General features: G+C 41.5%; 2 protein-coding genes across 2 annotated transcripts; one reads left to right on the plus strand and one right to left on the minus strand.

Moving 5' to 3' along the window:
* Positions 1–219: 219 nt before the first annotated feature.
* Positions 220–4,903, minus strand: SLIRP (SRA stem-loop interacting RNA binding protein). Its single transcript, XM_035107945.2, has 4 exons — positions 4,802–4,903; positions 4,272–4,330; positions 2,672–2,779; positions 220–352 (listed from the first exon to the last, which is right to left on the minus strand). The coding sequence occupies exons 1-4, from the start codon at positions 4,872–4,874 to the stop codon at positions 287–289; spliced, it is 306 nt and encodes a 101-aa protein (XP_034963836.1). The 5' UTR covers positions 4,875–4,903; the 3' UTR covers positions 220–286.
* Positions 4,904–4,943: 40 nt separating this feature from the next.
* ALKBH1 (alkB homolog 1, histone H2A dioxygenase) lies at positions 4,944–17,028 on the plus strand. Its single transcript, XM_035107954.2, has 6 exons — positions 4,944–5,112; positions 9,849–9,957; positions 10,225–10,387; positions 13,473–13,563; positions 14,342–14,535; positions 16,071–17,028. The coding sequence occupies exons 1-6, from the start codon at positions 4,981–4,983 to the stop codon at positions 16,492–16,494; spliced, it is 1,113 nt and encodes a 370-aa protein (XP_034963845.1). The 5' UTR covers positions 4,944–4,980; the 3' UTR covers positions 16,495–17,028.
* Positions 17,029–18,534: the final 1,506 nt, after the last annotated feature.

The following is an 18,534-nucleotide window of genomic DNA, read 5'->3' on the forward strand; positions in this document are numbered from 1 at the left end:
CTCTGTTCTCTTAAGGTCAGAATAAGCTGCCTGGTGTATATGGAGTTCTTAGTTAAAGCTGCTTATTCCATCTGATAATACTCCCCCTTGTACATAGTTTGCCCTGCTTCTGCTACACATGTGAGAGAGGGGAGAAAGTGTATTGTGGTTCATTTGGTCTGCTGTGATTGTATAGTTCATTCATCTTAAGACTAAGAGAAACAGCTGGATTCATTTAACTGAGATGAATACATATCCAAGTTTATTTTAGTTTCTTTATACAGCAGTGAAATAAAGTCTCCTTCCTTTAACTGATGTCAGCGGTTCTTCTGTTTGAAATGTGGCCTTTGCTTTTCTGACGTTTCACTTCAAGCTGAAAGATTGAACAAACACAATTGCTAGTAAGGCGGCAGAAGAAACAAGCTTAATATCCATATCAATGCTGATATACTTTATATTCATTTTTAGGTGATGTTCCACATAAGTTGAAGCCACTTTTCATAAAACATTTATGTAAGTCTCTATGAATCAAGGCCTGTTATGAACCCCTAATGAAATGCTTTTTTGGCTGAAAGAAATACCAGATCAGCTTATTAATTAAAGTTACCTACAGGATTACTACAATGTATGTTACAGATACAGCTTCATAAATGGCTTTCAACATTTAATTATGCCAACTTTCAACTGTAAATGCACTGACTAATGATCAACCAACTTTCCTTTATTCAATATACACCATTTCACATTTAGAACGATTTCCATAACCTTACACTCCACTAAATTTTCAAGATTCATTTTCATTTGTGAAGTATATGTCTGTGAAGAGACTGTTAGACTGAACTATGAAGGACTGAACATTAGAGCCATTTTATTTATTTCGCTTCTTTCCTGTAAGGACCTGAAGGTGGGGTGCATAATTTTCCTCTCCTTTATCCTTGTAACAATCCTGCAAGAAAAAATAAGTGGTACAAGGTCTCTGAAATGGCAAGCAGGCTTTGCATTCAGCTCCTTTTAATTGGCACCGAATGCAAAACCCGCTGGAAGTGGTTGCTCTCGGGAGCTCTTTACAAAAGTTCCATAGTACAACTGATCCCTGCTGAAAGTTAGGTTTGCAAAGCACGGCTGGTCAGCAATGCCTGAAATCTTGCTTTAACAGGGTTCCTCCTTTGCAGCCTGGCTTGCGTTGAAGCTGAGCTGCAAAGAACCAAGAAGCACACTTAAGAACATGCCCCTGAGTATTTCAGTATTTCAACTCCAGCCCACCATCTCTGCTGCAATTGGAAGCAGTAGAGGAAAAAGTGTAGCGATCCGTTTTGAATTAATGTTTACGGGTGACAATGGTAACTAAGGTGCCTCTCAAGTACCACTACAGAGTATGTACAAATTAGCTGTGTCAGTTGTGTTCTCCTTGCCCTGTTCTCCATGGTCCACTCGGCTTGGGAAAGTGGTGGGTTGAGGCCTAACCACTAGCATTGCCCCCTACTCAGTGCTGCCTGTGGGAGGGGGAAACTATTATAACATAGTACAGTGATGGGCAACCTTTTGAGCTTGGTGTGTCAAAATTTGCCAAAAAAACCAAGCATAACTCGGGTGGTGTGTGACTTCGAGAAAAAACCCATAATTTTGTTATATTTATAGTTTAAATAACAAAAATGTATAATTGTAATATATAACTGTATTTAATAAACCAAAAACTAATTATTTAACCAAACCAAACCAAAAACCCCTTATTTATCACAAAGTGCCCAGAGTTGTTGAGCTTTTGGGGGGGGGGAGCTGCTGACCAAAGTTTTGGAGGCACAGAATGGGTTAAAAATGAACGCTGTTATACCCAATCATAGTCTGCCAAAGCACCAGAAAAAACAGCAGAGAAAGGGTTAAAAAACCAATATCTGGCTACCAGCTACAACAACAACAAAAAAGGATCGGGTTTTAACAGCGGAGACAAGCTGTAGTGTGAGGAGGAGCGGGAGAACAAATGGGGAAATGGGGGAAAACAACAACAACAGCATGAATGGGCCGATGGGGCGTGTGCCAGCAGTGAGGGCTCTGTGTGTCACGTCTGACACGCGTGTCATAGGTTCGCCATCACTGACATAGTAGAAAACAATTCTCTTCCTCCTCCACACTACCAAGCAATGAGACCATGTTAGGAGAGTGCAAACTGACCCTCTCCTTCCTCAGACCATAATGATATATTACACCCTGTAGATCAGGAGTGGGTAAAACAAAGACATGCCACCAAATGCTGGCTCTCAAGACTCCTCAGTCCACACCTTTCTCTTTTACCAAGCTGGAACATGTTCTTTAACTGTGGTGCTGCCTCTTGCTTTTCTATATGGACAGGTGGATGGATAAAACCTCTGGTTTTGCATGGCTCTTAGGTAACCTACTGTAAGTCGCATCCATTGCTCTGTCCACTTTCTGGACCCCCTCCACCACTGGGGTGTAGGCTAGAAGGTTGTCCACGAGGGATTATGCCCCTTGGACTGAAAACTATTCACTCCCCTGCTTATAAATCTATTGTATTAATGCAAGTCTCAAGTCACTTATTAGGCCTGAACTTGTGAAAGGTCTGAAATGTGCAACAAACAAGCTAACCAGGCCATTCTCAGTGTTCACCTTTAAATACAAAATAGCAATTCACTTCTAGGATAAGAAATTCAGTATGTACAGTACCATAGCCTCTTACCTTAGCTCCTTCTAGAATATGAGTGTCTTTCTGCAAAGAATTTTTAACACCTTCTTCTGTAGAAAATCCAATCCAGCAAAAACCTTTGTGGAATCCCGTTTCTTTATCCTAATCATCCAAAACAAGTATGTTACATCCAAAACAAGTACATTGAATTGATTTAGATTTGATGGATCCTATGTACAGTACTTAATCAACAACTGCTTAAATGCTACTTCAGTATGGACTATATGTGCCCTTTTCACCTTCAACAGAAACCTGGTGTCATGCAGAAAGCCATTTCCAATCATAAATGTTAAACAACTGGTGAATTATATTCTCTTCCCAGCAGACTAGGAAGTTTCCTAGCCACTTATTTCACTGGTTTATTTGGGATGACAAGAATGAATTTGCTGGAAGCTATGTAACTAGTTGCCTCGGGAGTAGCCAATGTGGTGCCCTCCACATGTTGTTTAACTCAAACTTCCACCAACACCAGGCATCTTGCACAAAGGCGACAAAGGAGTACCTTGGTTGGTTTTCCCATAGTTACCTTATACTGGGGGGTTGGGAATTTCCTGGGGAAAACAAATTTTGGATAGGCCACTGGGAACGGGTGGAGTTACAGCTGAAATCCTACAAGCTGGGAGTAAATCCTCATTAAAAGATGAATTACTTGTGAGTAGACTTAAGTGATTGCACTGTAAATCAATATAAAACTTTATTTATCCCCCAGCCACTCTGGGTGGCTTCCAACAGAAAAATAAAATACAATAATCTATTAAACATTAAAAGCCTCCTTAAACAGGGCTGCCTTCAGATGTCTTCTAAAAATCTGGTAGTTGTTTTTCTCTTTGACATCTGATGGGAGGGCGTTCCACAGGGCGGGCACCCATACCGAGGAGGCCCTCTGCCTGGTCCCCTGTAAGGAAAGCAGTTACTCTACAAGTAACGTTTTGTACTTGATTGCCAATATCCAAACACAAAAAACTCAACTTAGAACATGATCTAGCTATAGTTGCATAATTAACCCTTCCACTGAAACTCAAAGGGCTCATTTTTTTATGTCTTCTTGTCATTGTGTTAGCACAGCAAAAGCTCGCTCTGTGTGTGTGTGTCCCTGATTTAAATGCACAAGCGGTGAACTGTACAAGATAGGAAACTATCTTAAAGTGGGAACGGTATGCCCTCCATATTAAGTACATGCTTTTCTTTATCCCTGAGATATCAGTGTCTGAGCACAAGCAGCCCTTAGATGCAGATATAGCAGAGGGCAGAAACTAGCTGAAAGTCCATCTGAAAATAAAGTTTGTAAAATGCATGGGAAGAAAAAGAACCATTGGTGGCCTCTGCTAAGTGTGTTCAAATACAGTTCTAAAGGTGCCAGCAGGGAATACTGCATTCTCTCAATAGTTTGATTTTTTTAAATATAATTTTCAGATGCATTTTAAAATCCAAATACAGGTGATACCAACTGGATATTAACATTTGTTAGGTGGCTTTGTGCCAGTCCTGAATTTTACTGTTATATGTAAATTGCAATTGTATAAAACTAAAATGCGGTGGACAGAAATATTTTGTTGAGTTTAGGTTCAGTTAACAGCAATGATACGGTACTCACAAATGGCAGCATGCATTTTCTCACAGAGCCAAACTGAGCAAAATATTGTTTTACTTCATCTGCAAAAAGAGAAGAGAGTCATTTATCAAACCAGGTTGTCTTGGGGCGTTTCTGTGCATGACGACGATGTTATTTTTAAATTAGGGCGAGAATAGTGGAGATCCTCTTAGCGCTGCAAAGATGGAAGATGGCCCGTTGCAAAATAATTCAGAGCGTTGCAGAGGATGGGGGAGGGTTTCTGTAGGTGCCGCTTGCATGACGTCAGCCGAAATCCCTTCCTCTGTAGCCTTTTGGTCTGGGTACAAAGCCCTTAGCACAAGAAAGAAGGTGGGTTCGACTCACGTTTCGGGCTCTCCAGGTTCTCCAAAGCATCTGATGCAGGAATGGAGAAAAGGGCTTAAAACCTCGGGAGCCGGAGGCGCCAGGGACCCACGCTATAACCCCGGCTAGCCTTCTTTTAAGACGCGACTTACAGCACCATTGGGACTCTCTGAAACCCCTTCCCTTCCCTAACCCCGCACCCTACTCACTTGCCCCCGCCGTCCAAGGCACGCGGGCGACGAAGACCTCGAAGAGCCGCCGGGAAGGACCTGCCGCCGCCATCTTGAAAGCCAGGAGGAAGTAAGGCGGGCTCTCGCCGGCCAGCCAATGGGGAGGCGCGCTCTTGCCCTTTCCGCTGAGGGCGAGCAAGGTCACTCCCGGCGCTAAGATGGCGGCGGGCGCTGTCTCCGCGCGGGAGGGTGGCGAGGACGCCTTCCGCCGGCTCTTTCGCTTCTACCGGCGGTGGGAGGGCTCGGACTCTTGCGGGGCCATTGATTTCTCGAAGCCAGCGGCGCGGCAGGTAAACCGGGCGGTAGTACCCTACCACACCGCCTCCGCCAACGCACGCTCTTGTCTCCATGGTGACAGCTGCCCCTTCCGGGTTATTGCATGTGCCGGGGGGAACCTTCTCTCCTCCATCCTCGGTACAGTTTTTGCCTCTGTATTTGCAGCTTAGCAGGAATGCCGAATGGATGGATGGAGGTGGGAAGGCTCCTCTTGTGGCAGAACTGAGGTTATTTTTTTGGGGGGGGGTTAGGCCAGCCACCCACAACAGGTGCACTCAGGTGTGGAATTCCTCAGGTAGGGAGGGTGTCGATTTTTAATTTTATTTTTTTTAAGAAACTAGTACAGCATATCGCTGCATGCAAGCAGCCACAAGCCTTCAAAAATATGACTCACACACGTGCAATGTGAAGCAATACAGGATTCTGCTTTGTTTTGTATAAGTGGACTCACATATACAGTACTAGTGTATTTCAGCCCATTCAGTAACGGGCGCTAGAACATCCCGGGGTTCGGAGAAGCGCTTGGTTATCTTTAGGATATCTTTTTTTTTTTTTTGCTGGGCAAGCAAAGAGACGTTGATATTCATGGCATTTTCAAAAGATTAGCATCTTGCAAATGCTACGGTTTATTGATCTGTCACCAGCATTCTAATCTTTTCCACTGAACTCAATAGTTACAGTCAGAAGTATGTCCCATTGAGTTCAGTGAGGCTTACTCCCAGGTAAATGGGGTTAGACTTTAAGCCTGTTAATTTCATAAAGCTCCTTGAGAAGCAGCCTGAAGATGTGTAACAAACGTTCTACCACTATGGCACCACATAATAAATGAAGTCATATCCATGTTTGAACATTTTTCTACTTGTTAATCACCTGGGCCAAAGCTATATGTTACATACACTACGATGTCAAGATTCTTTTTGATGACTAAAAAAATTCCTTCAGTAGCACCTTAAAGACCAACTAAGTTTATATTTTGGTATGAGCTTTCGTGTGCATGCACACTTCTTCAGATACACGATGGACTTCCATTTCATGCGGCTCAATGTGGTGCCTTCCATAGTTCTAGTTACAGGTAGGTAGCCGTGTTGGTCTGAGTCGAAGCAAAATAAAAAAATTCCTTCAGTAGCACCTTAAAGACCAACTAAGTTTATATTTTGGTATGAGCTTTCGTGTGCATGCACACTTCTTACTGGTGTATCTGAAGAAGTGTGCATGCACACGAAAGCTCATACCAAAATATAAACTTAGTTGGTCTTTAAGGTGCTACTGAAGGAATTTTTTTATTTTGCTTCGACTCAGACCAACACGGCTACCTACCTGTAACTTTTTGATGACTGTTGCTGCAATTAGGTAGAAAACTAGTGAGGTGGGGAGGGCATTCTGGTTTTTCTCTGAATATCTCTCCCTTTAGCTACTTCTGCTTTGGGTTCTTAAGTCTAAATCTTTTAAAGACTATTTAATTGTTTAAATTTATGAATTGTCTTTTGTATGAGCCTCAAGGCAATTTTAATATGCATCTTATCTGATCTTAGGTTCTTGCCTCTGAAAACTAAAGTTACAATCACCTACTTGGTATTTAAGGGGCTGCTTTGGGGGTTTTTAACAATCAAGTGGCATATACATTTTATGAAATAAATAAATAAACAATAGGGTAATCTTTTTACTGGTCACAGTGCCTTAGCCATTGTTTTGAAAAATAATTGGTATACACATGACAACGGAGAAGTATGGTAGTTAAAAAAAGATAACCCGTTGATAATTAAGGGCAGCTAGTTGTAAGAGTCAGAAGGCTGGATGAATATGCAAATCTCTGTGCCACTAAAAGACTCAGCCAAATTTAGTGGTGCCCAGATTAGCATTACCCTGCAAATAGAGTGCACATCCAGAAACATTTGTGCATCCATATCAGCTGGTTTATGAATGGAAGTTTGCTTCTTCACAGGGATTTTCCTCATTGGATCTGGGCAATGGAGTCAAAGTTTGATAAAAGTGTTTAAGGGGAATGCGATATAAATTGTATAAAATTGCATAAAAAGAGGAATCTGAAATGATTAACTCTTTTTTTAAATGCTAAATTTATACAGTACTTATTGAAAACAACATGAAACTTATTAAAAACTCTTTAGACCAGGGGTAGTCAACCTTTTTATATCTAAAGGTAAAGTTTCTTAAGTCCAGTCGCGAATGACTCTGGGGTTACGGCGCTCATCTCGCTTTACTGGCCAAGGGAGCCAGCATTTGTCCGCAGACAGTTTTTCCAGGTCACGTGGCCAGCATGACTGAGCTGCTTCTGGTGAAACCAGAGCAGTGCACGGAAGCGCCATTTACTTTCCTGCCGGAGTGGTACTTATTTATCTATTTGCATTTTGGGCATGCTTTCAAACTGCTAGGTTGGCAGGAGCTCACCTTGTCACGGGGATTTGAACTGCCGACCTTCTGATCGGCAAACCCAAGAGGCTCAGTGGGTTTTAGACCACAGCGCCACCTGTGTCCCAACTAATGCATCTTTCTTGATGGTAAAATTTCCTTACCGCCCACCAGTGCTCGATGAAAGGAGGATTCAGCTTGTGCCATAGCACCCCCTACCGCCCACCTAGAATCCTGAAACGCCCACTAGTGGCCTGAGGAACCAGGTTGACAACCCCTGATATAGACAAAAATTTATCTCTGGAACTCACTGCCTGCCCCCCATCATCCTCTTGGTCTCCTTAGAGCAGACTCAGTTGCCAGAAGCCTAGATGTTGTGATCGTTGTTCTCTGGTAATGTCTCCTGTTGTTGAATTTACTTTTGCAAATATTTGGAGGTGACCCTAATAGATTGTATAAGAATGCATAGACAATTGTCCTAATTTTGGAATATTGCTGTTGAACATTTTTAATGTAGATTTCTTATCCCTTTGGTTGCTCTTTAAAGCTGGAAGGAGAGACCTGTATCATGGCCCACTCGCTTGTTTGGTACATCCACAGTGCCTCTCATTATCATCATCCTTGTGTATGGCAAATGTACGAATTACATTTGTTCTTCTCTGTGCTTGATCTTTTTATCAATGGGCTTTAAACACTGGTGACAAGTCACAAAAGTTCATTATATCTTTGTAAGGAAACTGCTTAGGAGTGCTCACTGTGTTATGCATTTTACTAGTTAGTTCTCCACTGTGTGTTCTGTCTCTTCCCTGTCTTTTTTTTAAAAAAAGCTCCTTTGCCTTATTATCAGACATGTTGCAGAAAGGAAGATTCTGTCTTGCCTCTTGCTTCTTACCCACCTCATCCCATTATCTTCTGACTATTGCAGGAAATTAACTACTGAAGAGAAAATTAACAATAAAGGTGACATTTTCAGGGTGACAGAGGATTAACACTGTCTTCAGTAACAAAAGATCCCTTTTTATTTCATTAAGAGTAACATATTAAAAGTGACTACTAGGTATTAACAATTTCCGACTAGCACCAGTGCTTAGACAGGTTTACTGGTCCTCAGTTAATACTGTAATGAGTGCTGTATAATTACAGCCCTCCCAAGGAGAATTTCTGTCACAGAAAGAAGCTCTTCAGACCTCAAGATTGCATAATTAGGATCACCCTCTTATTTCTTCAGCATCGTTTGTAATTTCAATTAAAATCACATAGCCACCAGAGTTGGAAACTAATGCATTATCCCATTTGAAATTGGGATTCTACTCTGCCACATGCTATAAAATGTTGTGGCTTTCTAGCACTAGCAATCCCCGTGTTAATAGCCATAATCGTACATAATGTTGGGATTATGGTGCAGACAGAAAAGTGAGCTGTTTGTCAGAACGTTGTGACTTCAGGTTTCAGTATCGCACAACCTACTGAATCAAGAAATAAAATGTGCCACAAAAACCATCACAGGTCCAGAGAAGCAACTGCTGCTTTATTGACTACCGGTATCTGACAGTTCCCCTGTAATGAAAACAAATACTATATTGCTTTGAAGAGCTGAAATTCTAAATATATCACATGCCTCTGACTCAGATATTTTACAACCTGGTAGATTTCAGGAAGCATCGCAAATCAGTGTGATAGGTATGCATCAATGGGAAAAATTGAGTGTAAGTTCAATTTCCTGGGTTTCCTATTATTTCCATTTTAAAGCTATAGTAACAGACTCTAAAAGATAGTAGGCACAGTCCAGCAAACAGCCCCAGTACAACTAACATCAGGCCCACTTATTTCAGAAAAACACTATTAACTTTTGCTTCATTGTCCCCAGTGACTTACTTTGATAATCCATTGAATCTAAAGCTAACACTATCCAATGAACTGTGCTGCTAATTAAAATATTTTAGTGAACTTTTAGTATAAACTTGCCTTCTCCACAGATTTATTTGTACGAATATTTAAACTGGCAAGGTTCTTCCTCCCCTCAACTGCTTTTTTTGAAGGCTGACTTCGAGAAATATCAAGGTGTTTTCTGGGCATGTCCAAACTCAGCACAAGACTTGGCTGGTTTCTCTGCTCTTGTTGGGAAAATGCCCTGGAGAGGTCCGTCAGGCAGCTTAGTAAGGGACAAGGCACCCTCAACTCTGAGCTAAGGAGGAAGTTTGGTGCTTATTTTTGTAGTTGAACTTAGCCTCTCTGAAACATATTGACATCACAGTCAAGACTCAGTTCCTTTCAAGGGGCAAAGTAGGGTTGGTGATGGGCACAACTCCTACCAGCTAATAAAATTCAGCCAGATTTTGTGGGCCACATTTCAGGTGTCTCATATTCAATTTTCCTCCACCAGATTGTCAGCTCTCCCCTGAGTTTTTCATCAGTAAGTGATCACGATGCTTACAGAGCAGGACTGCGTCCAGTTAATCAATGGAAAGCCTATGGCCTCAAAAACTATCCAGGTGAGTGTGTTTGTATGACAAGCAAGGGGCAAGGAAGCACTTTTTGATGTGGTGTTTGCTTCTCTCATTATTTATGATACAATTTTTATATGATACAAATTTAGTTGGGAGAACAGCTTATAGCAACCTGTATTGTTTCTGAAGGACATAGGTTGCAAATTTGTAAGCTCTGTGTTCCTGCTGTTTCTCAACGTTCTTTTCAGTGCTCACATGTACTGTATAGAGGCCCTAACAATCTCTTCCCCATCCACCTTCATTTTTGTCTAGGGTTTATATTTATCCCAGATCCCTTCCTTCCGGGCTGCCAGCGTCACTGGGTGAAGCAGTGCCTGAAGACGTACACCCAGAAGCCTAATGTGTGCAATTTGGATATGCACATGTCTTCTATGGAGACCACTGATCTATGGGGGAAGAGTCAGCATCAGTTGCGGTATGTCCTGGCTCCAAATATTCCCAAGGCAATTTGATAAAAGGTCATTTACATATCCCCTTTATAACCCACTTCAATAATCACTGAGCCCATCTGTATGAGTGCCATTGCTTACTCCCAGAGTTGGCTCATTCAACAACATCATGAATCCAAGCCTTTAGTCTCATCAGCCCAGTATTGTGTAATACTCTGCCAGTAGATACAGCAGGCACCTGCTGTTTCAGCATTAAAATGCCTGCTGAAAGCTTCTATTCTGTCAGGGTTATTCAGACAGTTGAGAGCATATCCACAATAATCAGCTGATTTCTGATTTCAACTTCTTTATTGTTTTTATTGAATTTTTATGCACAATTGTTTTAACTGCTCTGATTTTTTATGAATAGTTATATATAAATACATTTATAAATAAATAATAAAGTCTCTTAACTATGGTTTAAGTGTCTAGTATTGTCTTTGGTTCCATTTAAGAGCTAACATATTTCTATTCAGATTATTTAACACTAACCAACTTGTTCTTTGAAACAAACTAGGTATTTACTTTTTTAAAAAATGCACACAAAATCATGTAAGCAGTTGAAAGTTTGGACTTAGGCAAGAAAGTGAAAGGCTTTCTCCCCTTTTCCCTTGATCATTTCTTCTACCTCAACTTCTTTCTCTGAGGATTTTTTTGTCTTTGATTATTCTGTGAGCAGTAGAGGAAGCTGCGCTGCTCAAGCAGTTTTGGAGATACAGTTTTTGCAGCATCGCAGTGAATTAACCTTGTTTGTAGTTGTTTGACCTGAGTTTTTGACATTACAGTTGGGCATCCAGTCAAGCAAAGGGGCCAAAGCATTAAATGTGGCTGAAATGCTCTTGCAGAGTAATGTAATTAAAACTTGCCATTATCTGCACATGGAGCCAGTTATTTGTAAAGGCTGGCGGTTCTATTTGACCCGGCAATGAAATTTAAACGCTGAAGTTTTACCTCTATAAAACTTTCCTCCAGCACCAGGATAAAGGGTTTCAACAGTGACTGTATAATTGCCCTGGGAAGCCTTAAATGGTAAAGTCGGGTGATTTGCTCTTCTTTTTCAGTTATTTTAAAAGTCTTTTTTTATTGCCCAAATGTGGGCTTTGGGGTGTGTTCTCTGGTTTTGATGTCTGAATTAACTTATAACGAGTTGGTGGTTTAGTAATACCCCAATAAATAAATATTTGGAGGACAGTATGTTTCTGCTTTTAGGGTAATGTGGTGTTGACTCCTTTCCGTGGTCAGAGATGTTGGGTTTCTGCCTTGACCTGGTGGTTGCTAGCAGATTCCACTGACAAACTTTTAATATCCATTCTCTTTTGTTTTGGAGCTAATTTCATAGTGACCAAAGACAGTGATGCCATAAGAATAACAGTAATAACAACAACAACAATAATATATTTCTTAAACCCTGTCCAACCGACTGGGTTGCCCCAGCCATGCTAGGCAGCTTCCCAAAAAAATACAGGGGGGGGGGAAAGCATTATAAGCTTGAATATACCAAATTGAATTGCACACACACACAACTCAATGTAGGAGGACTCTTGGGAGACCTGGAGGCTTCCCTGCACCTTTCCACGCATAGATCTGTGACCTACAGCCATTTATTTGCTACTCCGGAGTTTCTGTAGTTTTCAAAGTTTTGATGCCTCTCAATTCTGCTGTGCAGCGAGCGCTGTCTGCCATCTTAATTAGGGGCACCCTGCCAAGATGTGTCAGTGTTCTTCAACCAAATCGCCAAACTCCCTTGCTGTTCCTCCTCCCACTCACCCAGCTCTTTAATCCCGACCTGCAGTTCTCCCTGCTGCTTTGTTCTCAGTAGCGTGGAATATCATATTAGGCAGGACAGCAATTGCTTGTGAAGCTACGTGAAAATACGAAGACCTGAGCAGCTTACTAAAAATATGTCGTGAACTTTGTGTCTCTCGGTCAACTACATAGTTTGCTCTAGGCAAACTTAGAAAATTAATTTGCAAGTGCCAAAATCAGTGCAATTTGTCTGTGTCTTGGAAGCTTGGGGCTGCTTGTGGATCTCAGTGTCACTGGCAGTGCTAAAAAGTTATTGCGTAAAAGTAACTGGATCCCGCCCCCCCCCCCCCCGGTGAGATTAAGGAAGAAAATGGGATAATTTATTCTGTTAAAAAAGGATAGTAGTAGTGGGTGCAAGTTGGATTTTCTTCCTGTGCACTTAAAGATAGGGATGCCCAGCTTTCCAGATCAGATACTGCTATTGAGATTATGTAACTTCAAGAATTGGTGCCTGAATTTGTGTGCTTTTTTTCCACCCTCCCCATCTTGTTTTCCTTTTGTATTGTATCTATTGGATATTAAGCCTGTCAGCAGCTACTACCCTTTAAAATATATTTTAGGGTCTTCACAAGTGATAAATAATAATAATGAATTTGAGCCACTTGGCACTATCATTTATCAAAATCCTCTGAACAGAGGCCCCCAAGGTGCGTGTCTTAGTATTTCATTGATTTGAAATAAAAAGTTACAGGAATGTGCAATTATCTGTGGATTGGGAAACATAATATTTTTACCATTATCACATGCAATCCTACATGATTTCTGATAGGCAATCTGCCATATTGTCGCTAGAGAAAAATGGAATGGATTTCATTTACTTTAGATTCAAATATGTTTCAAAGGTGGAACTTAAATTCCTCCAGTCAGACCAGCTCAGCTTTCCATTAAGCCTCTTACACAAATTGACATCTTTCCCAGTCTTGGAAATACACATCTGATCCAGCTTTTCTTCACCCTTCCATAGTTCCATTTCACTTTTCCAAAATACTTTCTGTGAATTGCCTTAATCAACTCTTCAGCTCACAGCCCATTTTTTTCGCTTTATATTTTTATCATTGAACCTATTGTTGAAAATGTAGCACAGATCAAAACTCACTGACACTTGTACAAATAATAATGAGAATCAAGCTTTATGGCCAGGCTTTTTTAAAGTTAAGAATTGTATTAAGCTGCATCAGAAGCCTGGCTTTCTGTATGAAACTCTTGCAGAGATTCATAATTGAAATTGATTTTTTTTTTTTTTAATTTTCTTTTGTATCTTTTCAGAAACAAAAGTTCCAGCAAACGGGCCTCAAAAACTTTACTGGAAAAGCTTCGCTGGGTGACTTTGGGTTACCATTATAACTGGAATACAAAGGTATTCAAGGACAACAGAGCCTCTTGGCGATGTATAACAGGAAGATAATATGATAGCAAATATTTGTTGATTTTATTTTTGCACTGGTTAGAAAATGTAAGCATAACGTCACTGTGCAAGCTTTCTGCTGAAGACACCATGGCTTCTTAAAGATATTTGAAGCCAAAACATTCTAATCAGATTGAAAACTTGAGGTAGAGTGAGAAAGAATTTTCTATCAGCATGCTGCAGACATGCTTAACCAAATGAGCCTGCAGCCTTATCTGCTTATTGTCTGGCCTTAATAAGAAATCCACCTATTCCCAGTCTTCTCATCAGAAACATTTAGCAAACCATATTGAGGTTTCTAGTTCAGGGAAGTTTGTATTTAGGCATTTGGGGAAAGATTCTGGACTATGTCACCCCTGTGTGAAAAATATTAATCATCATGTCTGAAATACTGAGTGTCTTGGTTTTTGTTCCTGGGTCTGAACTACAACTGCAACCGCTAGCACTAACTGAGCTTCTTGTTGGCAATAGCAGAGGAAGTGACAGTTCAGGCTCTAAAGCCCATTTTGCATGGATGTTACACTTGAAACTCCAGTAGGGGAAGCTGCCTAATCTGCCCTCCACCTCAGCTTTGGAAAGGAGATAGTGGGTATTGACCTAAAACTCACTTTATTTTAGGTATTGACCTAAAACTCACTTTAAGTCACGACTGGATGTGTTCATAGGATGACTTTGTTCCTCTGGAATTCTTTTCTGTGTATTTGTTGTTGTTCTTTTGCTCCTTCACCAGAAATATTCAGCCAACCACTACACACCCTTTCCATCTGACTTGGCTTTCCTCTCGGAGCAAGTGGCTAAAGCTTGTGGTTTTCCACGTTTCCAAGCAGAAGCAGGAATCCTCAACTACTATCACTTTGATTCATCTCTGGGAATTCACGTGGATGAGTCCGAATTGGACTATTCTCAGCCGCTTCTATCATTCTGGTAGGCTACCCAAACATTTCATCTTCTAGCTAACACATCTTGATTAAAGTGTACAAATGACAGGCTTCGTGTGGCAAACATAAACTTCTTCCCTGAAGTGTAGGGATGTGGCAGATCAAGCTCACGGGCAACTGACTACTGATCCAGAATACCGTAGTAGGATTGCTGAAGTCAATGGGAGCCATTGTTTATTTCATTTATAAACATTGATTCCATACCCCCCCCCAATAATAGCCCTGTAGGCTAGCCTGTCAATTGACCTTTGTCCATCCTAACATTCTGCATTGTTCCTGAGTTTCTTCTCTGTACTCTGAGGTCAGACTGTTAGTGAAGGCTACAACCCAAAATAGAAGACCTATTCCGTGGAGGAAGCAGGGAAGGAGTACTTCTTAGTGCTTCTTTTTCTTTACTGTTTACATTGGGAAAAGTGCCAATATATAATTTCTATTATTGGGGTTAGAATGGAGAAGAAATTTTAGCAGAAACATCACCAATTGGGAGATGGTTGAGAAACACCCCACCAAGCCTTCATGGCTGCATTTTGTAAAAGAAAATAGTAACACCTGGGACAAGCTACATGCCATTGAGTGCCGTGTGTGGTTTGGCCCTGAGAATAACTTTGACCATTATATAAGAACAGGGCCAGCTCACCCATGAGACAAGGTGAGGCGACCGCCTTGGGTGGCAGGATCCACAGCGGCAGCAGATCCCAATGTAGATATTCAGTTCTTCCCCACACCTTGTTTCTGGTGTAGATCTTCATTCACCTTTCTTCCCTGGTAGGGAGCAGGACACCATTTTGCAGTTTGCCTCAGGTGCTAATATGTTTTGGGCTGTCCCTGTACAGGAACATTGGAAGTTGCCCCATCCCTATGAAACACCCTCCCTTGAGATGTCAAGGAGATAAAGAACTGTGTGTAACTTTTAGAAGACATCTGAAGGCAGCCCTGTATCGGAAAGCTTTTAATGTTTGATGTTTTATTATGTTTCAATATATGCTGTAAGCCGCCCAGAGTGGCTGGGGAAACAAAGCCAGATGGGCAGGGTATAATTAATGACATTGTTATTATTATTTTGTTTGTTTATTATAATTATTATTATTTAAGTCAGGTCCATCTAGGTTCAGAATTGTACGCTGACTGGCAGTGACTGTCCAGGATTTCAGACAGGGGTGTCTCCCAGACCAACCTGGAAATGCCAGGGATCGAACTTGGGACCTTCTGAATGTAAAGCAGATGTTCTACCACTGAGCTACAGCTCTTCCCCTAATAAATGTGTTTAAAGTACCATAAGAGGAAGGGTGTGGGGAGCTGTTTGCTGGCTTTGGAGTTGAATGAGATAACGCTTTGGAAAGTGCATATATACTATGTAAATTATAACATAAAAAGAACCAATACAGCACAACACTGGTGGTCTTTATGTTTATGCCGAGTTGCAGCGGAACTTCCGCCTAGCCTATTGAGAAGAGAATAGCTGGTAAAATCTACCATAGCTACAGTTTTACTAACTGCCTTCTCTCTTTTTCCTCTGTCTAGTTTTGGACAGTCATCCATATTTTTGTTAGGGGGGCTGAAACGAGATGAAGCCCCTGTGGCCATGTTCATGCACAGCGGGGACATGATGATCATGTCTGGCTTCAGCCGCCTGCTGTACCACGCAGTCCCCAGGATTCTGCCCAACCTGGAGGGGAAGCCTTTGCCTTCTTGCCTGGAGCTGCCTGTCCATGCTGACCTTCCTGAAGACTCTGTTATGGAGCCCTGCTCTCAGGAGGACTGGCAAGTCTGTGCCAAGTATCTGCAAGCATCCCGTGTCAACATGACTGTCAGGCAAGTGCTTGCTGAAGGTCAGAGCTTCCCAGCTGAAGCCAGGACAGGGAGAGACCTGGATGCTTCTTCCATAGGCTCTTATCATGAGGAGCACAGTGAAATAAAAAAGCACAAGTCTGATCCGGGCAGCTGAAACCTGGCCATATGGAGCAGCAACATACTAAGTGGATGTGTAACAAAATGTTTTGGAACTTTGTGGGCAAAGTACATGGTTCAGACCAAAAGACTACTTGTGTTTTCTCCCAAGGTCACACAACTAAAGAATGTCACTCCAGTGCACCGTCTGAATATAATATATGTTCCCTGTTTCCTGCTTGGCAGGGGGTTGGACTGGATGGCCCTCGTGGTCTCTTCCAACTCTATGATTCTATGACTTATAGCTGTCTGTAACAAGTGACATATTTTAGAAGACATCTGAAGGCAGCCCTGTTTAGGGAAGTTTTTAATATCTGATGTTTTATTGTATTTTTAATTTTTTGTTGGACGCCGCCCAGAGTGGCTGGGGAAACCCAGCCAAATGGGCGGGGTATAAATAATATTATTATTACTGGTTACAGGTAGGTAGCCGTGTTGGTCTGGGTCGAAGTAAAATAAAAAATTTCCTTCAGTAGCACCCTAAAGACCAACTAAGTTTTTATTTTGGTATGAGCTTTCGTGTGCTTTCGGTATCTGAAGAAGTGTGCATGCACACGAAAGCTCATACCAAAATAAAAACTTAGTTGGTCTTTAAGGTGCTACTGAAGGAAAAAAATTATTATTATTACTGTTTTAACTTTGGTTCAGACTGAAATGGCCATTCAAAGGCACTTTGCTAACAGCAGCACCTTAATGTACATCCCTTCATACTGCTAGCCTGAAGTCCTGCTGTGTTGTCTAGAGAGACCTGCTGTGTGCCTTGCAATGTGCTTATTACCTATTGACTGATACCAGGGGTTCATTTTGAGGGTGGGATGGGGCTTTTATTTAAAACAACCTCCCTTTCTCGGAGGAAAATAATTAGGGACTGTGTAGTGATTTTTCTATTCAATATGTCCTTTTCTTCCCCTTGTCTCTGAATACTAAAACTGCCCTGTTCCATCAGCGTTAGGCCGTTTGGCTGCCTGCATAATGCAATCTTTGCAGTCTGCCTCCTTCAGGAGCAAGCAGAAGAGAATGACTTTACAAACAGGAACAATGAAGTTGTAGATGAAGCGCCCAGAAAGAAAATTAATCAGCGACTATCTCTATTGCCCAAAAGGTAAACATATTGAAACAAATAAGGACAACACAGTCTTCAGTGCCCATCTGTTTTAGGATTCCGACTTCCCTATCTGGTTTTTAATGCAATTTTAATTGCCAGAGTGCAGCGCTCTGTCCCAGGGGTGTTTTGTCGCACTTTTCCCATGAATAAGCTTACTCTGTTTTAAATTAAAGATCCCTATCTGTCTTGGAGAGCTGTTTCTCTCTCTCTTTCCTCCTCCCCTCCTCCTCTTTGGTTAGTTATTTTGTTCATGCTGCAGTATTGTTCATGCTGCCTTGAGCAACTCTCACCTTTTCCTTCAGGCTATGTCTAGCTCTGCTGTTCCTGATATCCCCCAGCAGAACATGGAGTATCTGCTCACCTCTACACGGCTAAACTCTGAGGAAGTTGGGCGTTTCTTTGCAATGCTCGACCATGGTGTGGGTTTGGTATAGTCCTCCATATCTCTCTCTGGGCTATGCATTCCTGTGATGCATCAGGATTTTCAAAAGAAAACAACTGGCACCTGTTTTCAGAAGTTAGGCTTGCATTTCATTAATGGTTCAAAGAGAAAAGTCTTTTCTGTGCAGGCATTCAATATGGAATGATATTAATAAATTAAGTTTTCCTGAGATAATATATGAGGGTACACAAGGGAAGAACTGAATTCTCTTTCACATTGAGCCTCAGAAACAGCCCACATTTGCCAGCAAATGCAGCTGGGAGCTGCATCCAATCATGACATGCTTGTTGTGTTCACTCTTGGCATTTCCAGGGGAATACTTAGGCTTTCTTCTGAGTAAGCATGCATAGGGTTACACTGTTAAAATGTTTGGGGGTGTATACTTATAAAATTATAATGTGTACAGTAGCTCACAGATCTCCCATATAAAATATGTACCTGAGATTTCTGCTTCTGCTTGTGGAAAGAAGGGGGCGTGTTTAGGTTTACCT

This window comes from Zootoca vivipara, chromosome 1 (assembly GCF_963506605.1).
Source record: "Zootoca vivipara chromosome 1, rZooViv1.1, whole genome shotgun sequence".
NCBI lineage: Eukaryota > Metazoa > Chordata > Lepidosauria > Squamata > Lacertidae > Zootoca > Zootoca vivipara.

Bases quoted from the DNA above. Each gene is read 5' to 3' on its own strand.
- SLIRP (XM_035107945.2), bottom strand. From the start codon at position 4,874: ATGGCGGCGGCAGGTCCTTCCCGGCGGCTCTTCGAGGTCTTCGTCGCC. The intron at 2,780-4,271 runs GTGAGTACCGTA...TTGGATGATTAG, and splicing joins GAAAATGCATGCTGCCATTT to GATAAAGAAACGGGATTCCA. The intron at 353-2,671 runs GTAAGAGGCTAT...TCAATCTTTCAG, and splicing joins ATATTCTAGAAGGAGCTAAG to CTTGAAGTGAAACGTCAGAA.
- ALKBH1 (XM_035107954.2), top strand. From the start codon at position 4,981: ATGGCGGCGGGCGCTGTCTCCGCGCGGGAGGGTGGCGAGGACGCCTTC. The intron at 10,388-13,472 runs GTATGTCCTGGC...GTATCTTTTCAG, and splicing joins AAGAGTCAGCATCAGTTGCG to AAACAAAAGTTCCAGCAAAC. The intron at 13,564-14,341 runs GTATTCAAGGAC...CTCCTTCACCAG, and splicing joins ATTATAACTGGAATACAAAG to AAATATTCAGCCAACCACTA.